Consider the following 24,743-nt stretch of genomic DNA (forward strand, 5'->3'; position numbering starts at 1 on the left):
GGGTACACTCAGTGTGGGAACATACAATCATTGTCCATGTTAATAAAATGGAAACACATATGATCAAACATTAGTAACTGAAAGTAGCACGGTGGCATACCAAGGACCTTTCCGTCCTGGACCGATTTAGCCGGCCCCTGGCTACTGGTTGCAACCATAACTTTAACATGTATATCGCATTGTGGCTTACCAAGGATCTTTACCATCCTGGACCCATTCAACGGGCCCCTAGCGATATATAATTTAATGTAACTCACATATGATAAACACATAATATTAAAAAGGACAAAGATTAACCACAGCATGTACTGAAATAAATCCCACACCTGTAACTTGAGCTTTGAAAATTAACTTGAGTAATTCACATTCTAGTCGCGCCGCACCTAATCAGATAAAAGATAAATAATTTATAATAGACTAAGAAATTTAAATATAGTATGTGATTATATATTATATATATATATATATATATGCGTACAGTCTGTGAAGAGAATTATTATATATTAAATGTATAAATAACTTGGGAGATTTACCTTTCACAATTATTGCACTTATTCGAAATTCTTGTATTAGTATAGTCTTAAATTCTCTTTGTGATGATTGAAAGTATTACTGCAATCCCTCCCTATTTATATAAGTTTTAAGCTCTTATATTCATTGAATTCAGAGTAATATAGGGTTGATGAGTCATTTAGTAGGCTACATATAGGTTAGCTTAGTTATTTAGTTAGGAGTGCTCCACGTAATCATATACATGCATATATCTTATTATTATTATTATTATTATTATTATTATTATTATTATTATTATTATTATTATTATTATTATTATTATTATTATTATTATTATTTTGTTTAATCCTTAGCCACCTATATATATATATATATATATATATTCGGATATAAGTATATATAATTTGTACGTTGATCAACTTTTAAGAAATCAAATTTATATGTATATATACATACCCATAAAATATATATAAATGTCGATATAATTTCTATTTGTAAATCATATTCTTGAACCTATTTTTTTTCTTTAATTTTAAGTTATTTTTTTCTAATTAGGGGCACGACTAGACTACCAAAAATTAAATAAATAAAACATTTTTTAACCACATTATAAATTAAAATATAAATTAGAAAAAAATAACTTATAATTAAAGAAAAAAAAATAGGTTCAAGAATATGATTTACAAATAGAAATTATATCGACATTTATATATATTTTATGGGTATGTATATATACATATAAATTTGATTTCTTAAAAGTTGATCAACGTACAAATTATATATACTTATATCCGAATAGGGAAGAGCTAAAATAAGAGCATTTCTTAAGATATAAAATAAGAATCATTTTCAGCCCTTAGATCATCAAGATCTACGGTTGATTCATAATCCTGTTGGATGGATTTATGGTCCCGAGTTCGAATCCCGAAGGTAGCAAAAATTTATTTTTCACAATTCATACCTTTATACAGCGAATTCATACGTGTTCTACATAAAATTCATACATTAAAAATTGCTCTTATTTCTTATTTTAAGATGCGCTCTCACGGTAACCCACCCCTATCCGAATAAATATATATATATATATATATATATATATATATATATATATAGGTGGCTAAGGATTAAACAACATAATAATAATAATAATAATAATAATAATAATAATAATAATAATAATAATAATAATAATAATAATAATAATAATAAGATATATGCATGTATATGATTACGTGGAGCACTCCTAACTAAATAACTAAGCTAGCCTATATGTAGCCTACTAAATGACTCATCAACCCAATATTAATCTGAATTCATTGAATATAAGAGCTTAAAACTTATATAAATAGGGTGGGGTTGCAGTAATACTTTCAATCATCACAAAGAGAATTTAAGACTATACTAAAACAAGAATTTCGAATAAGTGCAATAATTGTGAAAGGTAAATCTTCCAAGTTATTTATACATTTAATATATAATAAGTCTCTTGCACACACTGTACGCATATATATATATATAATATATAATCACATACTATATTTTAGTCTATTATAAATTATTTATCTTTTATCTGATTAGGTGCGGCGCGACTAAAATGTGCATTACTCAAGTTAATTTTCAAAGCTCAAGTTACAGGTGTGGGATTTATTTTAGTACATGCTGTGGTTAATCTTTGTCCATTTTAATATTATGTGTTTACCATATGTGAGTTATATTAAATTATATATCGCTAGGGACCCGTTGAATGGGTCCAGGATGGTAAAGATCCTTGGTATGCCACAATGCGATATACATGTTAAAGTTATCGTTGCAACCAGTCGCCAGGGGCCGGCTACACCTTGTGACACCCAAATCCAATTTAAATTTTAATGAAAACGCACGCGGAAAAATCATGACAATAAATAAATATTTTATTTAAAATACTTGACTAAACATAACATTTTTAAGTAAAACTAAATTTAAAATATTTGATTCGTCATTCGACCTTCCACACGCCTCCGGCTTTTAAAACCTGAAAATGTTAAATATGGGATGAGTATACAGGGTACACTCAGTGTGGGAACATACAATCATTGTCCACGTTAATAAAATGGAAACACATATGATCAAACATTCGTAACTGAAAGTCGCACGGTGGCATACCAAGGACCTTTCCGTCCTGGACCGATTCAGCCGGCCCCTGGTGACTGGTTGCAACCATAACTTTAACATGTATATCGCATTGTGGCGTACCAAGGATCTTTACCATCCTGAACCCATTCAACGGGCCCCTAGCGATATAATTTAATGTAACTCATATATGGTAAACACATAATATTAAAATGGACAAAGATTAACCACAGCATGTATTGAAATAAATCTCAGACCTGTAACTTGAGCTTTGAAAATTAACTTGAGTAATTCACATTCTAGTCGCGCCACACCTAATCAGATAAAAGATAAATAATTTATAATAGACTAAGAAATTTAAATATAGTATGTGATTATATATATATATATATATATATATATATATATATATATATATATATATATGCGTACAGTGTGTGCAAGAGAATTATTATATATTAAATGTATAAATAACTTGGAAGATTTACCTTTCACAATTATTGCACTTATTCGAAATTCTTGTATTAGTATAGTCTTAAATTCTATTTGTGATGATTGAAAGTATTACTGCAACCCCTCCCTATTTATATAAGTTTTAAGCTCTTATATTCAATGAATTCAGAGTAATATAGGGTTGATGAGTGATTTAGTAGGCTACATATAGGCTAGCTTAGTTATTTAGTTAGGAGTGCTCCACGTAATCATATACATGCATATGTCTTTTTTTTTTGGGAAAATTGCATCTAAATACACAAACTTTGCCAAAAATCCATATTTGACGCGAAGTTAGGATTTTACATTTTAATACACCAACTTTCGTTGTTGTCCAAATTTGACACAACTTAATTCTTAAAAATTCAAAAAATAACCTCTTTTTGTAAATAATTATACAAAGACCCACTTATGTTATAATTTGAGACATTTAAACCAAAACAAAATATTTCCTTATGATGTTTTCTTTTAAACCATTTTAGGCGCGGATCAAAGATTAAAAGAAAACATCATAAGGAAATATCTTGTTTTGGTTTAAATGTCCCAAATAATAACATAAGTGGGTCTTTGTATAATTATTTACAAAAATGAGTTGTTTTTTGAATTTTTAAGAATTAAGTCGTGTCAAATTTGGACAACAACGAAAGTTGATGTATTAAAATATAAAATCCTAACTTCGCGTCAAATATGGATTTTTGACAAAGTTTGTGTATTTTCACGCAATTATCCCTTTTTTTTTGTTTAATCCTTAGCCACCTATATATATATATATATATATATATATATATATATATATATATAGGGGCATTTATTCAATAAACCACCCTTATTTTAAGAATTACGAACCAGCAAAAATGCATGAATTTTATGTATAACACGCATGAATAAACTGTTTAAAGGCATGAATTGCGAAAAATAATTTTTTGCTACCTTTGGGATTCGAACTCAGGACCATGAATTTATCCAACAAGGTGATGAATCAACCGTAGATCTTGATGATCTAAGGGCTGAAAATGGTTCCTAATTTATATTTTAAGAAGCGTTCTTATTTTAGCCTTCCCCTATATATATATATGGTGCAGTTATAATGAGAACCACACTTATCGTGAGAACATAAGAACCATTAAAATAAATGCATCTGCTATATAAATTAATGCATTCGCTATTAAATTTAATGCATCCGAAAATAATAAAATTTTTGTTCCCTTCAGGATTCAAACCCAGGATCTGCATTCATTCACCAAGATGATGCATCCACCGTAGATCTTGATGATCGAATGGCTTAAAATGGTTCTCCGTTCTAATTTTATTTAGTGGTTCTTATTTGAACCTCTCCCTATATATATATATATATATATATATATATATATATATATATATATATATATATATATATATTCGGATATAAGTATACATAATTTGTACGTTGATTAACTTTTAAGAAATCAAATTTATATGTATATATACATACCCATAAAATATATATAAATATCGATATAATTTCTATTTGTAAATCATATTCTTGAACCTATTTTTTTCTTTAATTTTAAGTTATTTTTTTCTATTTAGGGGCACGACTAGACTACCAAAAATTAAATAAATAAAACATTTTTCAACCAAATTATAAATTAAAATATTAAAAATTTCAAAATAAAAATAGTAAAGGAAATAAATGGTTATGGGCTGTGACAAACCTACCCACTTAAAAAAATTTCGTCCCTGAAATTTAACAATTCATAGCTGCAATAATCTTCAACATAATATCTTAAATACTGAACTTGAATTTTCTCATGATAACTTCAATTATTACAGCAAATTTCAACATACTTTCAACGTAAACAATTTATACTCATCCCCTTGAAATACCTTTAAAATACATTTACCTTGAAGTCGGAGCGCGTAGTGGTCGAATGACTTTCTCACACATGACTTTTAAAATTTTTACGTAAAATATGTTGCAGAGTCTACAGGAAAGTAGACCTGCTCTGATACCACCTTGTGACACCTAAATCAAATTTAAATTTTAATGAAAACGCACGCGGAAAAATCATGACAATAAATAAATATTTAATGTGAAAATAGAGAAATAAATATTTTATTTAAAATACTTGACTAAACATAACATTTTTAAGTAAAACTAAATTTAAAATATTTGATTCGTCATTCGACCTTCCACGCGCCTCCGGCCTTTAAAACCTGAAAATGTTAAATATGGGATGAGTATACAGGGTACACTCAGTGTGGGAACATGCAATCATTGTCCACGTTAATAAAATGGAAACACATATGATCAAACATTCGTAACTGAAAGTCGCACGGTGGCATACCAAGGACCTTTCCGTCCTGGACCGATTCAGCCGGGCCCTGGCGACTGGTTGCAACCATAACTTTAACATGTATATCGCATTGTGGCATACCAAGGATCTTTACCATCCTGGACCCATTCAACGGGCCCCTAGCGATATAATTTAATGTAACTCACATATGGTAAATACATAATATTAAAATGGACAAAGATTAACCACAACATGTACTGAAATAAATCCCACACCTGTAATTTGAGCTTTGAAAATTAACTTGAGTAATTCACATTCTAGTCGCGCCGCACCTAATCAGATAAAAGATAAATAATTTATAATAGACTAAGAAATTTAAATATAGTATGTGATTATATTATATATATATATATATATATATATATATATATATGCGTACAGTGTGTGAAGAGAATTATTATATATTAAATGTATAAATAACTTGGAAGATTTACCTTTCACAATTATTGCACTTATTCGAAATTCTTGTTTTAGTATAGTCTTAAATTCTCTTTGTGATGATTGAAAGTATTACTGCAACCCCTCCCTATTTATATAAGTTTTAAGCTCTTATATTCAATGAATTCAGAGTAATATAGGGTTGATGAGTCATTTAGTAGGCTACAAATTTTCACGCACAGAGGTACTAGTGTGTGTTTCCTTTTTGAAATGAAATGCAGCATTGATCTTTTTCGGCAATGATTTGAGTTTGGTGTTGTTTTCGCTTGCTCTGTTGTCGTTGTCAAAGGATTCTTTGAATTGATCCGTTGTTGCTGTGTCCTTTCAGTAATGGATCACTAACCAATGCTAATATTGCCATTTTTTGTTGCTCTGATTTGATTTATCTATTTGTGTGATTAGAATTCATCTGCTTCTATGGCTCATTTGAATGTTCGTTTGATTTCTTCTTGCAAAAATAAAAATAAAAATTGGGTGTTTATTTCCATTTGCGAGGTAAGTTTTCCCTTATTGACAGCCTTTTGATTCTAAATAATGGCTACGATTTCTGTGGACTTGTTAGCTCTGCAGCAGCAAGAATACTGATTTCTTGATTGTATTTGAAGGATTTGAGTTGTTAGGAATTAGTGATGGAGACCAAAGCTAGTACTCCTAAACAAAAAGGCTTGTTGCAAACCGCAGAGTTGTACAAGGTCACCATTCTCTTACAAATATAATGTTTATTTTGTATGTTACCACTAAACTAATTACATTTTCTGTTTAATTAATTTCACAAGTATATAATGGGTACTAGCGTGTATCCACGCGAACAACAATGTCTCAAGGAGCTCAGAGCTATCACATCCACTCATCCAAGGTAATATAATTGCTTCATCTAAACTCAGACTAGTTTGGGCTGTAAGTACTAGTGGATCTTTCTAGTAACTATCCAAACACATGTATACGTATAGTGGTGGAGCTAGGAATTTAGTTCGGGGGCTGAATTTTTTGGCATTCCGTATATTTTAGGTATTTTTTATTAAAAGACAATTATAAGAGTAATAATAAAGAATAACATTTTCATAGATTATATAATTTCAATATATATTACAAATTTTTTGGGAGCATTCCGTACATTTTAGGCATTTTTATAATTACCAAACCAACCTAACAAATAAACAATATTAGTATAAATCTTATAATAATTTGCCCCTTTTTTAAAAAAAAAATTGGTGGGGCAAATATATATATTTTTTATAATTAAATATGTATATATATAAGAATATATTAGGTATATTAAAAAAAAAATTAGGGGGAGCATTGCCCCACCTCCTTTTGCCGTAGCTCCGCCACTGTTAATACATACTTGGAAATAGAAATAGAAACATTCTATGATTCTGATAGTTAGGTACAATTTCCTAGTGAAATTTGTTGTTGACACATTTTTTTTTTGTAGATATTTACAAGATTAATTAGTTTGTTCATGTTCAACATTAATTGTTTGTTATCATTGCATCTGATCAGGAGATTAATGAATATTATCTTCATATTTTTTTTCAAAGGGCTGTGATGGGTACGGCACCTGATGTGGGACAGTTTATGGCCTTGCTTTTAAAGGCAATCAACGCGAAAAAGACGATTGAAATTGGAGTGTTTACTGGATATTCCCTTCTCGTAACTGCCCTCACAATTCCAGATGATGGAAAGGTTACACACACTTTTTCCTACATCATATCGTTTTAGTTGGTTGCTATAGCTACATATTTAATTATGACATTAAAAATGTGGGCATAGATCACGGCCATAGACATGAACCGAAGCTCGTACCTGATTGGATTGCCTATCATCGAGAAGGCCGGGGTGGAGCACAAGATCAATTTTATCGAGTCCGAGGCTCTTCCGGCTCTTGATCAGTTGCTGAAAGATGTAAGAGTTTTGCTTCCCTTTTCCTCCAGGAGACAATGGCCAATGCTAACCAAATTAGTGTTTGATGCTGCAGCCTGAGAATAAGGGGACGTTCGACTTTGCCTTTGTTGATGCTGATAAAGCTGACTATGCAAATTACCTTGAGAGAGTGTTGGAGCTTCTGAAACCGGGCGGTATTGCTGTTTACGATAACACCCTTTGGCAAGGGACGGTGGCGATGGATGAGGGTTCGGTTCCGGAGCGCAAGCTGGCGACGAGGAAGGATTCGATAGAGTTTAACAAGTACATTGCAGGTGATGCTAGAGTGCAAATCTCTCAAGTCCCTCTTGGTGATGGGATCACTATCTGTCGCCGCAACTGAAATTCTTCATCTTTTGGATGATGCTCCTCATCATGCATTTCAATATGTCGGAATAAATTGTTAAGTTGGATGCTCTGCAAATTATTATGTGATATGATATGATATGCTTTTGTTGCATTCCCTCTAATTTTGGTGCGGTTTGAGTCTGTAAAATGAATATATATGATTCATTGGGTGCATGAGAAAATGTAATGTGCACCTATGCATCTAAGTTTGGATCATTGCAAGTTTGTGGTTTAGTTTGGTGTGATTTGACATCAAAACTGAAATATTGTAAGCTATATACGATTTAGTGATTTTGTGAAATCAAATTAAAGTGTATTAATACCAAAATTAAATTAAATTGTATTAAAATGAAATCATGATTTAGTGGGGTGTTTGATTTGCTATTCATAATTATACTTTTTTCGTCGCTAAAAATTGTGGCTTCAATCTTCGAGGTTCCTTGTCTGGTGGAAACGGCTCTCTTGATGGACAAGAGATTTGACGTCTCTGATAAAGTAGCCACCAGATAGGAATGACCTCTGCAGAGATAAGATCCTGAGATTTCTGCATTTAATGCGGCTGTACTTTTGTGAGTACGTGGCTTCCTTTGAACGTTGGAAGATCAGTCCGAGGAAGAATGTTCAACTGATACTTGACTTTAGTATCAGTCTGTGACACGCATTAAGTAATCAGTTCCCAACTGATTCTTCAACTGATACTTCAGTTGGTATCTTCAGTCTTCAGTCTTCAGTCCTTCGTTCTTCAGTCTTCAGTCTTCAGTCTTCGAAATCGCAAACTAAACTAGAAACGAACTCTAACACTTGAGTTCAAAACAGTTCTAGTCTATTACAATTAAGACCTATGAATTTTGGTATCATCAAAATAAGGATTAGGATATTCCACAAGGTTCCCAACAATTTCCCCCTTTTTGATGATGCCAAAACCACACAGCAGTTCTAGACAACAAAAAGACTGAACTCACAGCACAAGTTCTAAAACTGGGGTGAAAACAGTTCCCCCTTAACAATAGAACCTAAAAACTTGTACTTAGAGTTAAGAACGAAACAGTTCTAAAATAGAACAAGGAGAAGACAGAAAAACATAATCAGAGCCTGGACAAAGAGTCATTGTCTTCAGGTTGAGATCAATCAGAAGTTCTTTTCATTAAAGAATGGCTGATAAGCCATCAGTCGAGGTACAGAGCAAGACTTACATTGGAGTAAAAAAGAAAAACAAAAACAACATGGGTAACCCATGGACTCTAGCAGTCTGCATGGCTGCGCCTTTGAACTTCTTGATCTTCATCTTCTGTCTTCGTGTCTTCATGTTCCTAAGCTTGTTCCACTCTCACTTGTTTTCCGTTGAGTTGAGGTCTTTACTAGAAGGTTCTCCTTACAACTTCTGGTGATCCTTTTGCTGTCCCATCTTCAGTCAAGAAATAGAGGACAGGAGCAACCTTAGGGAAGGTTTCTCTCTGACTTCTGACTTTCCCCCTTTTTAGCAACATCAAAAAGAGAGCTGTCGATGGGAGCAGTGATCAGACGGGACCCAACTCCTAGTCTCAGAAGCTCTTGAGAAGATTCGAGAATAGGGTGAGTCCAGAGATGCAGAAGGAAGGAGACGCCAGTGGTGAGGTGAGGAGGGAGACGGAGAATTGAAGGAAAGACGAGGGGAGAAGGCTGCCTTGGAAGATGAAGAAGGATGCCTTGAAGGGAGAAGGAATAGCTGGGGTTGGAGAAAGAAGGAGAGAAGTGAAGGAAGGCGTGAGAAGGAAGAATCGAACCGGTGGCAGCTGAGAAGACTAACACCGTCGATTCGCCAACACCGGGTCTTTGAAGAATAGACCTTGTGCGGCTGAAGATGCCGGCCAACAACGAGAGAATTCTCGTTGTTTGTTGCAAGCCAGGGAGGAGTGCAATATATGCGATAAGGAAGATCTCCTCCAGAAGCTGTGAAGCTTCTTGGCGCCAGGTAGGGCTGTCAAAATGGGCCGAAAATGGCTCGGCCCGATGGGCCTGCTCGGCCCGCCCGTAGTTTTGGCCGGGCTGGGCTAGGATTTTCAAGGCCCAAAAAAAACCGGGCCTCCCTGGCCCGGCCCATGCGGCCCGCCGGGTCACCCGGCCTGCGGGCCAAAAAGCCCGCCGGGCTTTCGGGCCTAAATCGGCCCGTCAGTATAGAAGGTGAAAATTTCAAAAATTTATATCTCCTCCCAAATTCCAATCGGCCAATCCCAATGAAACCAACCCAATCTAAGTCAATTTCTTCAATTGACGACAATGACGAGTCGAAGTCTAACTTAGGATTTAAATTAACAATCAACAATCAATATTAAATTATTTTTATTTGAAAGATTTATTTATTTTTTATTATTTTTTGTGGTTGTTATTTGATTCCAGATGATTTGATTACTGTATTAATTAATTTGTGAATAAATCGTTTTCAGTTTTTGTTGTTTTTGCAATTAGTTTTTGTTTTTTTACTTGTATTCATATTATTTACATTTAGTTTTAGTCATATTTGTTTACATTTAATTTTAGTCAATTATGTAAGTTAGATGTAGATTGTTTAAGGTCGAATTTGTCTTCATTTTTTTCTTTAAATTTGATTTAATTTATTAATTTTTGGAGCTAAAAAGAAAAAGAAAAAAATATATAATTTTTGGCCCGTTTTGACCCGGCCCGCCCGGCGGCCCATATAGGGCCGGGCTAGGCTTCATTGTTCAAGGCCCGCTAAAATTTTGGGCCGGCCCGACCCGGCCTAAAAAATTGCCTAGGCCCGCTGGGTTGGGCCGGGCCGGCCCGGCCCGCAAGGTTTGACAGCCCTAGCGCCAGGCATGAGGATGGAAGACTCTCGCTTCGCTGGATACAAGTGAGGGTAGAGCAAACTTTGACGTCGGAGAGACGTTGAGATCCAGTGGAAGGGTCCGGTGAAGACCAGGTACGTGAGCGTCGTTCTCCCACTCCATGACTTTGCAGTCATAGATTTCTCCTTAGTCGGAACAAATTTTCTTTGCAACTTTGGAAAGTTTGAAAGTTTTTCTCACAGTGAAGGCTGTGGAGATTTGTTAGTTGATGCAGAAAAAAAATGAAGACAACATGGTATAAATAGACAAGATTTGTACCACGTAAGAAGATGAAAAAGTTTTTCGAAACAACATCACTGCAGATGGTTGACCACCAGTCACCTTTGCTTTTTCACGTCAGCGGTCGTAGAACAGCAGATGGTTGACCACCAGTCAGCGGTCGTGATGTCAACATGATATAAATAGACAAGATTTGACTTCATTGCTTTTCACGTCAGCGGTCGTAGAACAGCAGATGGTTGACCACCAATCAGCATGACTGCTTGAGAGGATCTTCAAACACAGCATCACTCTTCAGGGTTGATGAGGTCGATCCTTCCGCACAGATCGTTGAACCTCTCTTCTGGAAGAGCATTGGTCAGCAAGTCCGCTCTCTGAACAGCAGTTGGAATCCATTCCACATAGATATCCTTCTTTTCGACGTAATCACGGATGAAGTGATGTCGAATAGCAATATGCTTGACTCTGGTGTGATGAACTGGATTCTGGGAGATTGCAATAGCGATGGAGCTGTCGCAATAGATTGGGACTTCTATTTCATCTATCCCATAGTCCTTCAACTGTTGGACTAACCACAGGAGTTGTGAGCAGCAGCTTCCGGCAGCAACATATTCAGCTTCAGTTGTGGAGGTGGCGACTGAAGTCTGCTTCTTTGAAAACCATGAAATGAGCTTGTTGCCTAGAAATTGACATGTTCCGGAGGTTGATTTACGATCAATCTTGCATCCACCGAAGTCTGAGTCTGAATATCCGGTGAGCTTGATGTCGTCGTCTGCTGGATACCACGATGCTAAATTGGGTGTGCCTTTAAGATATCGCAAAATTCGCTTTGCTGCATCCAAATGAGCTTCCTTTGGATCTGATTGATATCTTGCACATACCCCGACTGCAAATGAGATGTCTGGTCTGCTCGCAGTCAAATACAGCAAAGATCCAATGATTTCTCTGTACTTCATCGAAGAGACAGATTTTCCTTCTAAACCTGGATCAACTTTCCAATTTGTGTTCATTGGGATCTTGACTGATTTCATGTGCTGAATACCAAACTTGGCTATCAGTTCTTTGGCATACTTGGACTGACTGATCAGTATTCCTTCGCTGGTCTGCTTGACTTGCAATCCGAGAAAGAAATTCATTTCTCCCATCATTGACATCTGGAACTTGTTGGTCATGATGTCAGCAAACTTTTTGCACATGCGTTCGGATTTGGATCCGAAAATTATGTCATCGACATAAATCTGAACAAGTAAAAGATCTTCTCATTTGTTGAGAGTGAACAAAGTTCTGTCCACAGATCCTTTCTTGAACCCTTGTTCAACAAGATACTCCGAGAGAGTCATACCACGCTCTTGGAGCTTGCTTCAATCCGTAGAGCGCTTTCTTCAGCTTGTACACCTTTTCTGGTCCAGCAACCTCAAAGCCTGGAGGTTGTTCCACATAGACTTCATCTATGAGCACTCCATTGAGAAATGCGCACTTGACATCCATTTGGTGTACCTTGAAACCTTTGTGAGCTGCGAAGGCTAAGAAGAGTCTGACTGCTTCCAATCTGGCAACTGGAGCGAACGTTTCGTCATAGTCGATTCCTTCTTCTTGACTGTATCCTTTTGCTACAAGCCTTGCTTTGTTTCTCACAACGTTTCATTCTTCGTCTTTCTTGTTTTTGAAAATCCATTTCAAACCAATCACCTTTGCATCGTCTGATCGATCCACAAGCTCCCAAACTGAATTCCGGTTGAATTCATTGAGTTCTTCTTGCATTGCGATGACCCATTGAGTGGACTTCAGAGCTTCTTCAACATCCTTGGGCTCTGTAGATGATAAGAAACAGCTGAAATTCTTATCTTCGTTGATGCAGTTCTGATTGATGTCAAAGACGAGGTTGCACATTGATCTTCGAGTCTTGACGCCATCAGATGGTTCTCCAATGATGTTCTCCTTTGAGTGGAGTTCAAACCATCTTCGATACTTCTTGATCTCTTCTGGAGATGGTGGGGCTTTTTCAGTCAGAATGGTTCTGAAGTGTTGAGCACCTTCTGGAGCAGGGGAGAGTTGAGCTGGAGCTGCTTCGGCATGTTCAACTCGATCTTCAGCAACTGGAGTTCCCCCTTGACTGATGCCATCTGCATTAGCTCCAGTCTGAACTTCAGACCTTTGACTGATCTTTTGATACTGAAGCTTCTCAATATCTTCATCTTTTCCTGGTCCCCACACCAAGACAGTAGTGGGCTCGGTGTTGTGAATTTCAACTTTGGAACCTTCAGTGTTCTGGACACACTTTTCATTTTCCTGTTCCCTGAAATCATCTGTAGACTCATCAAAGACCACATGAAGTGTTTCTTCAACACAAAGAGTTTGAGAATTAAACACTCGATAGGCTTTGCTTGAACGTTCTGTTCCAGAGTATCCAAGAAAGACTCCTGGATCTGCCTTGCTATCAAATTTGTTTAACCTCTTCTTTTCATTGTTGTGGATGAAACACTTAGAACCGAAAGCATGAAAATAGGCAATTGAAGGCTTTCTATTCTTCCATAACTCGTATGGAGTTTTTCCATGTCTTTGAGTGAGGAAGGAGCGATTCTGCGTGTAGCATGCGTTGTTGACTGCTTCGGCCCAAAACTTCAAAGGGAGTTTTGATTCAGCTAGCATCGTCCTTGCTGCTTCCTTCAAAGACCTGTTTCTTCTTTCTGCAACTCCATTCTGCTGAGGAGTTCTTGCTGCAGAAGTTTGATGACTGATTCCTTGTTCATCACAATACTCACGAATGACAGTATTGAGGAACTCAGTCCCACAATCTGATCTGATGCTGATGATGTTGACTTCCTTTTCAACGCTCAGTCTTTTCAGCAGCTTTGGCAGTTCCTCCAATGTCTCTTTCTTTCTTAAAGAGAAAGATTACCCAAGTATATCGTGAATAATCATCCACAACTACTAAGGTGTACTTCCTACCGTTGTAGCTTCTTGGAGAGATTGGGCCAAACAGATCCATGTGAAGTAGATGAAGAATTCTTTCATATGAGTGCCCTGACTTTGACTTGAATGACATTTGCGTCTGCTTTCCTCTTTGACATGCTTCACATTCTTGTTTCTTCTGGAACACAATAGTAGGCAGACCTTCAACCAGATGATGTTTAGCAAGCTTGTTGATCGTCTTGAAGTTGAGATGGTTGAGTCTCCTGTGCCACAGCCAGTTGAGCTCCGAGCTGCTTTTGCTGATGAGGCATGTTTCTGGTGGGCTGTCCTCCCATGAAACGACGTAGAGACTTCCTTGTCTGAAACCTTTCAGAACCACCTTCTTTTGATTATTTCTAACAGTGAATTCATCCTTTTTGATTTTCACTGTGAAACCGCTGTGACAAAATTGACTTACAGACAACAGATTATGTTTAAGACCAGAAACAAAGCTAACATTACTGATACTGGCGTTACCCATGTTGAGCACACCATAGCCTTTTGTTTCTCCGATTGAGTTGTCTCCGAATGCAACTTTGGATCCAGCTTTCTCAACATATTGAGATAGATATTCTTTGTAGCCTGTCTTGTGCTTCGAGCAGCCGCTATCCAGATACCATGTTCTAATTTAGGCTTTAACATCTTCCTTCTTTTTATGTTTCCTGATTTTGACCTGCAAGGAAGAGTTATTTCAGGTACCCAATCAAGATTTGGGTCCTTCGATGTTAGCTCGAGTTCCCTTTGGAACCCATATCTGCTTCAGAATTGGTCTGGCTGATCTCTTGCGCTTTGCTGATCGTCTGACTGACGTTGTTGGCTCTTCAGTTGGCACATGAGCATTCTTCTGTTGAGAAATTCTTTTGAAGGCATCACTCTTGTAGGAACTCTGTCTGATGAGTGGTTGAGGTCTTCTTTGCTCAGTGAAGTATCTTCCTTGAGATACTCGAGTCATTCCTGACTGATGGAGACTTGACTGATGTCATGGAATATGAGTCGATTGATGTCCAGTCGCTTTTCATCGTGGGTGTTGCTTTGCTCGTCTGGCCGTTCTTTCCCCTGGGATGGTGAGGAAGATTCTTCTTGATTCCTGATGTTCCTTCCCAGAACTTTGACTGAAATCTGCTTTTCAGTCTTCTCAGAAGGCTGATCTGGTTGGGGGCCTCCTTTGCACGTCTGTAGCTCCGTGGAGGTGGAACATTTGATCTTGCCATCAGTTTGCGTTTTGCGAACTTCATCCATATCATGATCTCTTGATTCTTCTGATGTTGTGATTTCAGAAGAAATGTCCTTTGAAATGATCATGACATTCTTTCATTTGTCAGCTGCAACCTTTCCTCCAATGCTTTCAACAAGGCCTTTTGATGGAAAGTTGCTCATCATGGGTGACTTCATCATGCAGTCCTTGACTATTTCTTCTAGCTTGTGATTGAGCCTCTTGATCTCATGAGATGTTCTATCACATTCCGAGTTGGAGATTCTGAGCTTTTCTTCCAGTCGACTGTTCTCCATGATTAGCTGATCAAGACAAGTTTCATCCGGAAAGTAGATGATTGTCTGATTCTTAGCTCGTTCATCATTGATCTCCTTTTTCCATTTTTTGATTCTGTTTGAGGAGATCTTCGAACATTTTCCTCAACTGACAGTGATCAGTTATGAGTTGACTGAACTCGTCAGTTTCATCGGATGAGCTTTCTCTAGATTCTGAGTGGTCACCTGAAAGCATCAGGAAGTTATCAGTATAAGGAGTTTTTAAATGAGAGATTACCTCTGAGCCATTCATCCCATTGTCGTAGCTGTTGTCAGCCACACTTTCAGATCCATTGGCCATCAGGGCTTGACTCTCATCGTCTGAGCTAGTTCTGTTGAAGTCGGATGATTCTGATGTGTCTTTGGAAGAATCAGTATCGTCAGCAACCATCGCTTTCTTCTTCGAAAAGATGCGATCTCTCTTGGCTTTCAGCTCTTTGCGCTCAGATTGAGTCAGTTCAGGGCATTCATTTCGAAAGTGTCCTTTCTTTCTGCATCCAAAGCATTCCATATATTTGATGTCGTAAGCGGCTGACTTCCTTTCTCCGCTTCGATCAGTGGAATGTCTGGAGTTGCTTTCACTTTCATTTTCCTTGTAATGCTGCTTGTGGAACCTTCTGTACTTCCGGAACTTGGACTCCATTTTGTTGAATCTTTCAGTCAACAAAGCATATTGACTGAAGAAGTCCTCAGGCTTGAGTTCCGCTGGTTCCTTGATTTGCTTCTTGCCTTCTCTTGCTAAAGCTTTCAGTGCCACTCCTCTTGAGGTTGATGGACCATCTTCGTCTGATCCTTCAGCCTTCTTGATTCCAAGATTTCTCTGAAGGTCGAACTCATTTGCCATGAGATCAGAGAAAAGCTTGTTTGTCGAGAGCTGACTGAAACCAGGCTTATGCTGATGAGCAACTGAGTAGATCTGCCATTCTCCTCGTGGCAGTGCTCGAAGAATCTTCAGGTTGATTTCTCGTTGAGTGTATTTATCTTTAGAAATTGATTGAACTTCATTCAGGATTTGATTAAATCTAAATTCCATTTCTTCGACAGATTCATTCTTGAGCATGAGGAAGGAGTCGAAATTCTGGCAAGCTATGGACAGTTTATTCTCCTTGATTTCCTTTGAACCTACGCACATTCTTTCAAGAATGTCCCACATCTCCTTTGCAGTTCCGCACTTGATGATCTTCATGACATGCTTGTCGGGAACGGTGCCGGAGATGATGCTTTTGGCGAGGTTGTCTAGCTCATCTTGCTTCCTTTCTTCGGTGGTGAAGTCTGCCTTTTGCTTTGGCTGGACCTCATCGTAAGGATCCTGATGTAGATCAACAGGAATCCGTTTGATGGTTTCGGTGATGATGATTGGTCCTTTGGTGATGACTTCCCACATTCGGCAATGTTGGGCGGTGAGGAAGCTTTCAAGCCGAAACTTCCATATGTCGTATTTTTCAATACTAAACATAGGTAGAAAAGATAATCTGCTGTGGTTAGTCTCCATCAAAAAAGAGAGAACAAATAACAACAGACAGAGCAATTAGCAAGCACAAATTGAAAGAGAAAAACTTTTTCGAGACCCTTGAGAAAAAGGATCTAGTTCAATTAGAACCTAATCAGATACAGAGTGTTCTTGCGAACAACCTGCTCTGATACCAATTGTTAGGTCCCGGGGGGTCTCGAATAGGTGTATGGGGGGGAGAATACACCTATGGGCTATTTTTATGAATTCCTCAATCAGAGGGATCTCAAGATAGAGATCAAAACAAACTTTACACGCAAACAAAGACATCTGTTGACTGAAAATAGTTTTGACCAAACAGGGTTGACGACTGATACTGAAAGCTCTTCAGTAAGGAGTTATCAGTTAAGTTACTGGAACTTAACTGATGCAATTATGGGCTTCAGTCGAGTTTGCTAAAACAGAGATGATAACACTCTTCCTGACTATCAAAAGATAGATCAGTAAGACTGATATCATACGCAGCGAATATTAAACTTAGTTTCGTAATAGCCTCGGTTGAGCACGTTGTTGGTCTTAGATTTCTCTTTGCCGTTAATCAGTATTCAGTCTATCAAATGAAACAACACAAGTAAGAAAGTAAAACTGAAAGCTGTAAACAACACAGAGACTTTTACGTGGTTCGGAAAAACCCTTTCCTACATCCACGGTCGGTTGATCAGACCAACAATCCACTCCGCAACTGCTTAACAGGTGCACTGCAAACCAAACCGTGTGCTTGCCCGGTGTACACAACCGTTCCACTGAAGAAAACCCTTCTTCAATACCCACGCTTCACTCGCGTCGGATTTCTCTTGCTTAGCACAACCCGCGCTAAGACTCTCAGAGTCAGAGTACCTTCCTGAACTCCGAATCACTCAAACACTCTTTTGGGAGAGGTTTGAACGAGTGCCAACTATACTGCAAAGAATAAGTTCTTTGTAGCAAGTTTGACCTTGGCTTCTGGGTAAATAGAGGTTTGCCTAAGGTCTAAGAGAATGTATGTTATCAGTAGTGACTGATTTTGGCTTTGGAATTCTCTTCTTCGATTCAAGCTTTGGAGAGATTAAGCTTTAGGCTGAGTAGCGATTTTGGCAGAGCTTCAGCTTATGTTGTTGAATCGGCTAAGATTGAAGTTGATCCTCGAGTGCTATTTGTAGGAGAACTCTTGAATAGATCCGTTGGCGTAGAACGTCCTCAAGATTTCTTCCGTTGGAGAGCAATTCGAATTTGGGCTGAGGCTTCAATCTTTGAGGTTCCTTGTCTGGTGGAAACGGCTCTCTTGATGGACAGGAGATTTGACGTCTCTGATAAAGTAGCCACCAGATAGGAATGACCTCTGCAGAGATAAGATTCTGATATCTCTGCATTTAATGCGGCTGTAGTTTTGTGAGTACGTGGCTTCCTTTGAACGTTGGAAGATCAGTCCGAGGAAGAATGTTCAACTGATACTTGACTTTAGTATCAGTCTGTGGCACGCATTAAGTAATCAGTTCCCAACTGATTCTTCAACTGATACTTCAGTTGGTATCTTCAGTCTTCAGTCTTTAGTCCTTCGTTCTTCAGTCTTCAGTCTTCGAAACGGCAAACTAAACTATAAACGAACTCTAACACTTGAGTTCAAAACAGTTCTAGTCTATTACAATTAAGACCTATGAATTTTGGTATCATCAAAACAAGGATTAGGATATTCCACAAGGTTCCCAACATCACTTAATTCTGATTCCATGTGTGATCGAATTTGGCTGAAAAACCAGTCATGGAAAAATTAGGAAAAATTGAAAGTTGGGGGTTTTTTGTGGGAAGTTCAAAGATTGAGGGAAAAAACGGAAAATGACTATAGTTTAAGGATTTAGAGAGAATTAACCCTAAAAAATTTGAGGGGAGGGGACAATTGCCCCACCTCCTTTTGGTTGTAGCTCCACCACTAAGCCCATGTGATGCAGGTAGAAGCGTGAAATATATTTGATACTGATAAATATACGAACTCCGTTGATAACCACTGTGATGAGGGATAAGGTCCTCATCAGCGCAGCACACGACCCGTACTCCATATGTTACCAATATGAAAGATCTACTGCCTTAATGATTATTGCACAAAATAGGAAAACTAACAGTGCAGGACAAAGAATGGAGATCCCAGCGCCCCCTTTGAGAGAGCAGTGCAGTCATCGCCATCCCATGAAGAAGCAGCGCAGTCATCGCCATCCCATGAAGGAGCAGCGCAGTCATCGCTATCTCATGAAGGAGCAGCGCAGTCATCGCCACCCTACGAGAGAGCAGCGCAGCACCAGCGCTCCTTGGAGAAGGCAGCGCAGATTCCAACACCTAAAGATGCCGGCGCAAGCGAAGAGTTCCCAACTACTTACTGAATGAGGCAAAAGCTGCAAGGCCGTTGGAGCAAGGACAACCACCAGTGACAACGACGCCAATGACGTACCGAGCACGTGCCATGAAGGAAAAGACAATCTTACCCTCTCCTCTTCATCTCTTATAAATAGCATGTCTGTAATAGTAGAAGGGACCGATCTTTTCTCCCAAGTTTCACATGTATGCTCTGATATTTGTAAAGAACTATTCCATTGAAGAGTAAAAGAAATATCCATCCGTCTATCTCCCTCAGGTTCCGATCTCCTATCAATCTTCTAGTTTAGGTGTTGGTGATTCAGTGCATCACCAACTGGCGCCGTCTGTGGGAAATTGCTAGTTAAGGCGTGAGTTTTTGGGTGTGTTCAGGGGTTCTGTTCTTCATGATTCTTGCCCGTTATAAGTGGAGATCCAGGGTGTTTGAATATGTTGTGGGGTAAATCTTCAAACGTGTATTCCGATCTGAGTTCTTTGCGTGTTATGCATGAAAAATCTTAGGAAAAGTCATGAAAATTTTTCTTGATGCCTACTGAGTTTGTGTGATTCTTAATGTGTCTATTATAAATCGTAGCTTTGAGATATGGTGTTCGTTCCTTAGATGAGTTTTTTCGTTTGTAGAAGTTCACTTATCATTTGTATGCATATGGGAACATCTGAGTTAGGGCGTGAGTTTTAGCTGGTTTAAGAGTTCCAATTTTTCTATCTGTCTGACTCTTGCTTGCTCTCAACGTGGATCTGTGGTGAGTAAACATGGTTTTATTGTGGATCCTCCAGTATGTGCACAGATCTGAACCTCATTCGAAATTTTTTCTTTCTTGCATGAGAAAATTCTTGGTCGTGGATAGCGTGAAATTCTTGTTGAAATTGATACATTGGGTGCGATCATACCAGCACTAATGCACCGGATCCCATCAGAACTCCGAAGTTAAGCGTGCTTGGGCGAGAGTAGTACTAGGATGGGTGTGTGAAGGACCTCTTGTAGAGCTGATCATTGATGAGGCAGTAATTCTCGTATTTGGCATACCGTGAAGTATCCTCGTCCATTCGTTTACCATTTTTCAGATAGTATATGATGGGTGTTCTCCAATCATCCTTGGTTTCAATGTTGTATACCTGCGCTACCACCGCTCTCTTAGGTTCGAACACCAAGGTAATATCCTCGCTCCAAGTTTGTTCGACTGCACTGGCTACTCTGGCCAGGAGGTCTGCTCGTTGGTTTTCTTCTCTCGGCACTTGTTGTATTTCAAATTTCTCAAACTTTTTCCCAATCTCCTGGACTTTGTCAAAGTAGTGTTTCATTCTCTCTTCCTTTATCCCGTAACCTCCTGTTAACTGTTGCGCCACCAATTGAGAGTCAGTCTTAATCACTGCATTGTCGGCTCTGAGTTCTCTGAGTATGTGGGCTGCCCTTAACACTGCTTCATATTCGGCTTCGTTGTTGGATAGCTTATCTTCAAACTTGATAGCGAATTGATAGACTTTCCCTTCGGGCGAGGTGATGTAGATTCCCACCCCACACCCTTCTTTACTGACCGACCCATCAACCTGTGCTGCCCACGGTCCCCTCATAGACCACCTTGTTGCTTCTTGAATAAAGTCCGCCAGTGCCTGCGCTCTAATGGTAGTGCGCGGCTCAAACTCGACCTCGTACTCTTCGAGCTCTATGGCCCATTTCACCATCTTCCCCGCTAGATCCGGTCGCCCTAGGATTTGTCTGAATGGTATTATTGTTCTCACAATGACCTTGTGTGATAAGAAGTATGGCCTCAACTTTCTGGCCGTGATCATGATTGTGTACGCGGTTTTTTCAACCTCAGTATAGCGTAGCTCTGCACCCTGGATGACCTTGCTTACAAAGTATATCGGTTTTTGTTGCCGGTTCTCCTCTCGGACCAGCACTGAGCTCAGAGATTCAATTCCCATAGAGATATATAGGTACAATGGTTCTCCTGAAGAAGGCTTTGTTAGTACTGGTAGTTTGGTGAGGTAAGTCTTTAGGTCCTCGAAAGCTCTTTGGCACTCACTGCTCCATTCGAATCGACTTCCTTTCCTTAGAACTTTGAAGAACGGGAGACTTCGCTCAGCTGAGCGTGAAATGAACCGACTCAGTGCGGTAATCCGACCATTGAGTGTTTGAATTTCTTTGACATTCCTGGGTGGTGTCATGTTCAGGATGGCTTTGACTTTGTCGACATTAACTTCAATTCCCTCTGGTGTTACCCTGTAACCCAAGAACTTTCCTGATTGCACTCCAAAGGTGCATTTGGCGGGGTTGAGCATTAGTCTGTTCTTGCGGACTACCGAGAAGGTTTCCTCCAGATCAGCCACGTGAGAACTGGCTTTGGTGCTGCGCACCAGCATGTCGTCAACATACACCGATATATTTCTCCTTAGCTGTGTCCTGAAAATCTTGTCCATCATACGCTGGTATGTGGCCCCTGCATTCTTGAGGCCGAAGGGCATGCTTTCCCATCCGAAGACCCCTGTGCACACTGCGAAGGCAGTTTTGGCGACATCCCTCGGGTGCATCTTCACTTGATGGTATCCTTGGTAGGCGTCCATCATGGACAGGAGTTCACACCCCGAAGTAGCGTCCACTAGCTGATCTATCCGAGGGAGTGGGTAACAATCCTTAGGACAAGCTGCGTTAAGATCTCTATAGTCCACACACATTCTCCACACTTTGGCTTTCTTCTCTACCATGACTGCATTAGATATCCACTCGGGATACTGGATTTTTGTAATGTGTCCTGCTTCTAGGAGGGCCTGGACCTGTTCCCGAATTGCGGCGTCCTTCTCCGTGCCGAAGTGTCTTGTTTTCTGTTTGACGGGTTTGACCATCGGGTCCACATTAAGATGATGTTCAGCTAGCTCTCTGTTGATCCCTTTGAGGTCGGAAGTATTGAATGCGAATACATCCGCATTCCTGCGCAGGCATGCGGTGACTTCCCTTTGGAGGACGGGTGTCATTCCTGCTCCGATCTTGGTGGTGTATCCCTCCTTGTCCAGAAAAAGTTCGATGAGCAGGCATGCGTCACTCGTGGATACAAGGGGTTGTTTATCAATTCCATCTCTAAGTTCCATGATTTCTCTACGTTCAGGGTTTGACGCGGTGACTATCCCCACCTTCTCCTTTCTTTGATCATTGGATTCTCCCGGGACTTTTGTTTGCTTTCGTTTCTGCTTTCGAGTGTTGGGGTCGTCTCCCATATTATCCTTTTGTTGCTGGGTTAAAGTTTGTACATGGCATTGCTTCGATGTAGCTTGATCCCCCCACACTTCCCCAATCCTTCCACCGTCTATCGGAAACTTCATTTTGAGGTAGAATGGGGAAACTACTGCCTTGAAGGTGTTTAGAGCGGGCCGCCCCAAGATGATGTTGTACGTGGGTTTCAGAGCGTCTATGATCAAGAATCTGATTGTTCTGGTTTTATAACCCTGCGATCGTCCCAAGGTGACTGGCAGCTCTACCATACCGATTGGTACTACTGATTCTCCTGAGAATCCATAGAGTGGTGCATTCGTTGGTTCAACATTGACAACCGAGCCAAGGGCCTTCCAGCAGTCCCAGTACACAATATTCACCGCGCTGCCCGAGTCCACGAAAACTCGGTGGACCAGGCATCCAGCCACATCTGTTGAGAAGACTAAGGCATCATCATGGGGGTACATTAACGATCTGGCATCTTCCGGGCCGAAGGATATGGTGGGTTCGCTGGCTGCGCTGGTAATAGCCATGACCTTAGAGTTAAAGTGTCCTGTTCTTACAGCTCTGACAAGTTGTTTCTTCGCTCTGTTTGATGTGGGGGTACCATTTTCTCCTACGATCATATGAATCTCCCTCTGGAAAGGTGGCCGCTCTGGTATTTCATTCCTTAGTTCTCCTTCGCGTCCGTCATTCGCGCCATCTCTCATCTCCCTCCCATCACGCCTGTGATTATCATGATTACGGTTGTGCGGTTCTCTGTTCGTTTTCTTCGGAGGTCCAGCAACGAACCTGTCCAACCAACCTTGTCTCGCCAATATCTCCAGCTGGTTCATCAAGTGTCCGCAATTTGCGGTCGTGTGTCCGTAAGATTCTGATATCTCTGCATTTAATGCGGCTGTAGTTTTGTGAGTACATGGCTTCCTTTGAACGTTGGAAGATCAGTCCGAGGAAGAATGTTCAACTGATACTTGACTTTAGTATCAGTCTGTGGCACGCATTAAGTAATCAGTTCCCAACTGATTCTTCAACTGATACTTCAGTTGGTATCTTCAGTCTTTAATCCTTCGTTCTTCAGTCTTCAGTCTTCGAAACCGCAAACTAAACTATAAACGAACTCTAACACTTGAGTTCAAAACAGTTCTAGTCTATTACAATTAAGACCTATGAATTTTGGTATCATCAAAACAAGGATTATGATATTCCACAAGGTTCCCAACATCACTTAATTCTGATTCCATGTGTGATCGAATTTGGCCGAAAAACCAGTCATGGAAAAATTAGGAAAAATTGAAAGTTGGGGGTTTTTTGTGGGAAGTTCAAAGATTGAGGGAAAAAACGGAAAATGACTATAGTTTAAGGATTTAGAGAGAATTAACCCTAAAAAATTTGAGGGGAGGGGACAATTGCCCCACCTCCTTTTGGTTGTAGCTCCACCACTGAGCCCATGTGATGCAAGTAGAAGCGTGAAATATATTTGATACTGATAAATATACGAACTCCGTTGATAACCACTGTATACCGGAATACGTACAATAAGGGTTAATCCGTTGATTCACTCATGAATACCGAAAGAACATCGCGATAAGGGAACAATCTCACCCTCTACATTTTAACTCTCAATTCGACTCCCCTAAAACATAAATAAAACTCTTATTTATAATAAAACCCCAAACATCTAAAAGGAAACAAACTAACTTGACCAACAAGACAAATCAATAATTAAAGATATAATATATTATACGATTCTATCTTCATCATTCTCTCCATCCTTGAAACGATTCGTCCTCGAATCGGAAACGTCCTTGATGATGTTCTGCATAGGGTCGATCATATTGACCGTGTAGTAAGTCAAAGATCTCTCGATTCTGTGCTCGTAATTCCTTGAATTGTTGAGACAGAAGGTCGTCGTCATGATGGAGTTAATCTTGAAAATTTTGAACGGTTGATTGACGGGGAGACATCGCGTAGGAGCGTAGCAA

At 39.1% G+C, this 24,743-nt stretch overlaps 2 protein-coding genes and 1 pseudogene across 3 annotated transcripts; 2 read left to right on the forward strand and 1 right to left on the reverse strand.

Annotated features, from left to right (window-relative positions):
- Nucleotides 1-5,888: 5,888 nt before the first annotated feature.
- LOC130988495 (cation-dependent phenylpropanoid and flavonoid 8-O-methyltransferase 1-like) lies at nt 5,889-8,465 on the forward strand. Of its 2 annotated transcripts, none has more exons than XM_057912367.1 (6): nt 5,889-6,072; nt 6,451-6,580; nt 6,665-6,744; nt 7,430-7,574; nt 7,662-7,793; nt 7,867-8,465. In XM_057912367.1, exons 2-6 carry the CDS (start codon nt 6,518-6,520, stop codon nt 8,152-8,154), a joined length of 708 nt encoding a protein of 235 aa, XP_057768350.1. In that variant the 5' UTR covers nt 5,889-6,072; nt 6,451-6,517; the 3' UTR covers nt 8,155-8,465. The 2 variants fall into 2 exon arrangements, with proteins under 2 accessions (XP_057768350.1, XP_057768352.1); XM_057912369.1 differs by having other exon boundaries at nt 6,003-6,072; nt 6,494-6,580.
- Nucleotides 8,466-20,430: 11,965 nt separating this feature from the next.
- Nucleotides 20,431-20,546, forward strand: LOC130991041 (5S ribosomal RNA; annotated as a pseudogene).
- LOC130990462 (uncharacterized) lies at nt 20,508-23,597 on the reverse strand. The gene has a single exon (XM_057914695.1). The coding sequence runs from the start codon at nt 23,595-23,597 to the stop codon at nt 20,508-20,510; it is 3,090 nt and encodes a 1,029-aa protein (XP_057770678.1).
- Nucleotides 23,598-24,743: the final 1,146 nt, after the last annotated feature.

The sequence above is a fragment of the Salvia miltiorrhiza genome, chromosome 6 (genome assembly GCF_028751815.1).
Source record: "Salvia miltiorrhiza cultivar Shanhuang (shh) chromosome 6, IMPLAD_Smil_shh, whole genome shotgun sequence".
NCBI classification, from domain to species: Eukaryota; Viridiplantae; Streptophyta; class Magnoliopsida; order Lamiales; family Lamiaceae; genus Salvia; species Salvia miltiorrhiza.

What these genes read in the sequence shown, in the direction of transcription:
- LOC130988495 (XM_057912367.1), top strand. Translation starts at nt 6,518, where the DNA reads ATGGAGACCAAAGCTAGTACTCCTAAACAAAAAGGCTTGTTGCAAACC. An exon ending in AAACCGCAGAGTTGTACAAG is followed by an intron (nt 6,581 to 6,664) that starts GTCACCATTCTC and finishes TAATTTCACAAG; the next exon opens with TATATAATGGGTACTAGCGT. An exon ending in ATCACATCCACTCATCCAAG is followed by an intron (nt 6,745 to 7,429) that starts GTAATATAATTG and finishes TTTTTTTCAAAG; the next exon opens with GGCTGTGATGGGTACGGCAC.
- LOC130990462 (XM_057914695.1), bottom strand. Translation starts at nt 23,597, where the DNA reads ATGAACCAGCTGGAGATATTGGCGAGACAAGGTTGGTTGGACAGGTTC.